General features: G+C 43.0%; 1 protein-coding gene across 1 annotated transcript; it reads right to left on the bottom strand.

The window, feature by feature from the left end:
• Positions 1 to 568: 568 nt before the first annotated feature.
• G6PC2 (glucose-6-phosphatase catalytic subunit 2) lies at positions 569 to 2,942 on the bottom strand. Its single transcript, XM_056861186.1, has 4 exons — positions 2,922 to 2,942; positions 1,937 to 2,010; positions 1,558 to 1,667; positions 569 to 1,134 (listed from the first exon to the last, which is right to left on the bottom strand). The coding sequence occupies exons 1-4, from the start codon at positions 2,940 to 2,942 to the stop codon at positions 569 to 571; spliced, it is 771 nt and encodes a 256-aa protein (XP_056717164.1).
• Between the last annotated feature and the right edge of the window lie 619 nt (positions 2,943 to 3,561).

Here is a 3,561-nt window from a genome sequence, read left to right as displayed (position 1 = left end):
AGGCTGCGTTTTCAGGGGGAGGGACTCAGAAGCTCTGTGATTCACTGGGGATGCATAGTTAATCACAAGAAACTCCTGTTTTTTTTGGGGGGGGGGGAGAATCCCTCATGCATATGATGTTTGAGAATCTGGAGCAGAAAACTGTGCAGCAAACCAAATGCAAATTTCCCCTGCATAAATGACCAGTGTGAAATATAGTCCACAGCAAAACCTGCTACATTCCACATCCCCAAGATGGAATAATTCAAGGGGTGTGCGTGTGCAGGGTAGGGAGGCCAGCACTGAACACGCGACAGAACGGCACTGACCGTTGTTCAGAATAGGGTTACCAACCTCCAGATGTGACCTGGATTTCTCTTGTAATTAGAACTGATCTCCAGACTACAGAGATCGGTTCTCCTGGATGACACGGGCAAATTTGGAGGGTGGACTATATGGCATCATATCCCCACTGAGCTCCTTCCCCTCCCAAAGCTCTCCCCACCCCGGGTTCTGCCCTCAAGAAATTCCTAAGCTGGAACTGGCAAACCTAGTTCAAATTGGAATTGCAAAATCACCGTTCAAGCCCTCAGTCACCGCATAATTTTGATGTTCCTAGCTTTTCCATGCCAAAATCGACCGTGACGTCAATGGAAGTCCCCAGCCCCGCTGTTGACTTCATTAGCACATGTACGCAATATGGAACCAAAGCCACCACAGTGAGAGGTACAGCTGCACTTTTACAGAACGAGAGGACGTAGAAAAAATACTCGGTGCGGGCAGGTATCTTAATAAAAGCATAGAGCTGAAGTATAGCTAAAGAAGCTGCTGTGCATGATCTCCTGAAACTGCCCCTGTGGCCACATTTAACTTTACAACTCGGGACGAACATTTCCGAATGAATGCTGAGACCCAGCCCAAAGAGGGCACCGACATTTCTCACCAGGCCAGCAAAGGGAGTTGTGACCCACTCTGGGTTGGCGCACCATTTTTTCGCCTTGGGAACAGACCACAGAAGAGCAATATCAATAAGCTCGAGATCCAAGTAAAAGCCCAGAGCGGAAAAGAAGAGGAACGCGTTTGCCTTGATGTATGTTTTTAAGCTCGAGGTCTGAATGGACGAGGTATGCTCAAACGCCTCCGCACTGAGCGTGCCTGCGGATGAGAAGGGTCTCATTAAAAGAGGCAACAGTGTACTTATATTACAGCAATGTACTAGTACCAGTAAGAGCCCCGTGGCACAGAGTGGCAAGCTGTTAGATGGACAGGATTTACTTCCTGTCACTCATTATTCCTTCTATTCCTTCTTGTAACTTCATGTCACATGCAAATAGTGACCCACCATGTCTACAACTGAAATGCAATGGCTAAAAGAATATTCTCAAAATACAAGTGAAGACTATGAAGGGAATGTTGTCATGAAGCAACTGAATCCTATTATCTCAGTACTTCACAGAAATATTGGCATCTTCAATATTTTGCCTCTCAATTCTCCTGGTTATTGTGGGTTGACACCCCCTTTAAAATTTGATCACTGTTTGGGAACTGCATAGCAGTGATGTTACCAATATCTCTTACCTGGGCCCGTTTCACATGTTATAGGAAACTGCTCAAGACATGGGATTGCTTGGTTAGGATAAATCATTGTTTCTTGAACCCACCAATATGGACGATGACCAAATAAAATCCTGCCAGAGAAAACACATTCTTTAATGAACACATAAAACTAAGACACTATTTAGCAGCCAATCTCGGCACATTTTTTGTGTGATTTCAGTTCTTCTTGCATGATTGCTAGATAAAAAACACCTATATTTTGCTAAAGCTGAATTCTTTAAAATTTCCTGACGCAGTTTCAAAGAAAACAACAACAGTTGGCTTCTCATTCAAAGCCAACATATTAGAAGACTCCAAATCCTTAATTTCATTAGGTTTCCAGAGAAACAGCAGACCTTACCATTTAAATATAAGATTGAACCAATCACCGATCACTGCCACCCATACCATTTTTGTACCAACTGCCGGATTAAGCTGGAACCAAGAGGAAAATAAATTTAAAAAAATATTCTGAGGATCTCCAACGTGTGACATGAAATTAAAAAAAAACTCTGGTAAGACCTGTAATCCTTTTGCAAATGTTGAATTATGAGCACTCCGTGACTATGGAGGCGATCCATCTCAACCAGTCAAAAAATGTCCCTCAGGTGGAAACGGGTTTCCCTTTGCCCATTAGCTCAGGTGGCAGAATTAAAACCATGGAAGGAGAACCGTTACTGAGACGAATGTGCTACATGACGGTTTTGCTTTTATATTGTCCACACTAAAACATGTGACTCTTTGCAAAAGACGCACAGACCTACCCATTTTGGAGACTTGTGGGTGTGGGGTTGCTGTCTAAATTAAAAGAAAGGAGCTGAGCGATGTGCTGATCTCCAACAAACGGTGAGCAACAAGTGCGCAAATGCTAAACACATGTCTTATATAACCACTGCAGGAACAGGTGGGCCGTGTTTGCTTGATATTTTTTTACACAGTTCATTTCTCCAAAGACTGGCCGTTAGTAATTTGTACACTTGATTAACTGCCGCTGTTGCTGGTATAAAGACCAGGAGGATAATTGCTCTCAGGATAAGTCATTAATGGGTTGCATTTTTATTTGAAATTGGAAAGTGCCTCTTTTACTCATCACTTAGCACAGCTTATGCCTTTAAACTGTGATCAGATACTGAGAAAATACATATAGCAACAAGAGCTTTTTAAATGGTTTAAAAGTAGTGTTTCCAAAGAAGAGGGGTTTGTTGCTGTTGTAAGATTTTGTACAAACCATTATGCTGGTCGAGAACATATTATGAATAAGGGTAGGACTACCTTGTACATTTAACAGAAGGCTACTATTAACAATCCATGTTGAATTCTTCCCCATAATCAGAAGGCTCACTTACCAAACATCGTAATATAACCATGTTGTAAATATTCCCTGTACTGTTGGCAAGCAATGTGGAATTGGCACAGGTAAACATACAACTGATTACATCAACATCTTCCATCTTCTGTGCAGTCCCTCTTGGGTATCCCCTTGTCTGAGAAGGGGTGCCAGCCTCCAGGCAGGGCCTGGAGATCTGCTGGAATGACAACTTATCTCCAAACAACAGAGATCACTCCCCCTGGACAAAATGGCAGCTTTGGAGGGTGGACTCTATGGCACTATACTCTGCTGAGACCCCTCCCCTCCCCAGGTTCCGCCCTCAAATCTCCAGGAATTTCCCAACCTGGAGCTGGCAACCCTATCACAAACATTTTGGGTGGTGGCCGCATCTCTTTGGAATGGTGTCCCCACCATGGCAAACTTTAGGCAGCAGCTGTAAAACAGTTCTGTTTAGAAGGGTCTTTGATGAGTCTTGGAGACTAATTTATGGTTATTCTGGTTGATGTTAGGGTTGTGATGCTACTGTTCTGGCTTTGTCTTCGCAGTGTACTTATTTTTGGTGTATGTTGCTGTAGGCCATTTGGCATAATGCAAATATTTGAATGAATAAAATCATGAAATGGGGTAAATGATTTTACACATTATATAGGAGGTGT

The sequence above is a fragment of the Euleptes europaea genome, chromosome 15, assembly GCF_029931775.1.
Source record: "Euleptes europaea isolate rEulEur1 chromosome 15, rEulEur1.hap1, whole genome shotgun sequence".
Lineage (NCBI taxonomy): Eukaryota > Metazoa > Chordata > Lepidosauria > Squamata > Sphaerodactylidae > Euleptes > Euleptes europaea.
The sequence above is the reverse complement of the archived record's forward strand: the minus strand, read 5'-3'. Positions and strand labels throughout refer to the sequence as shown.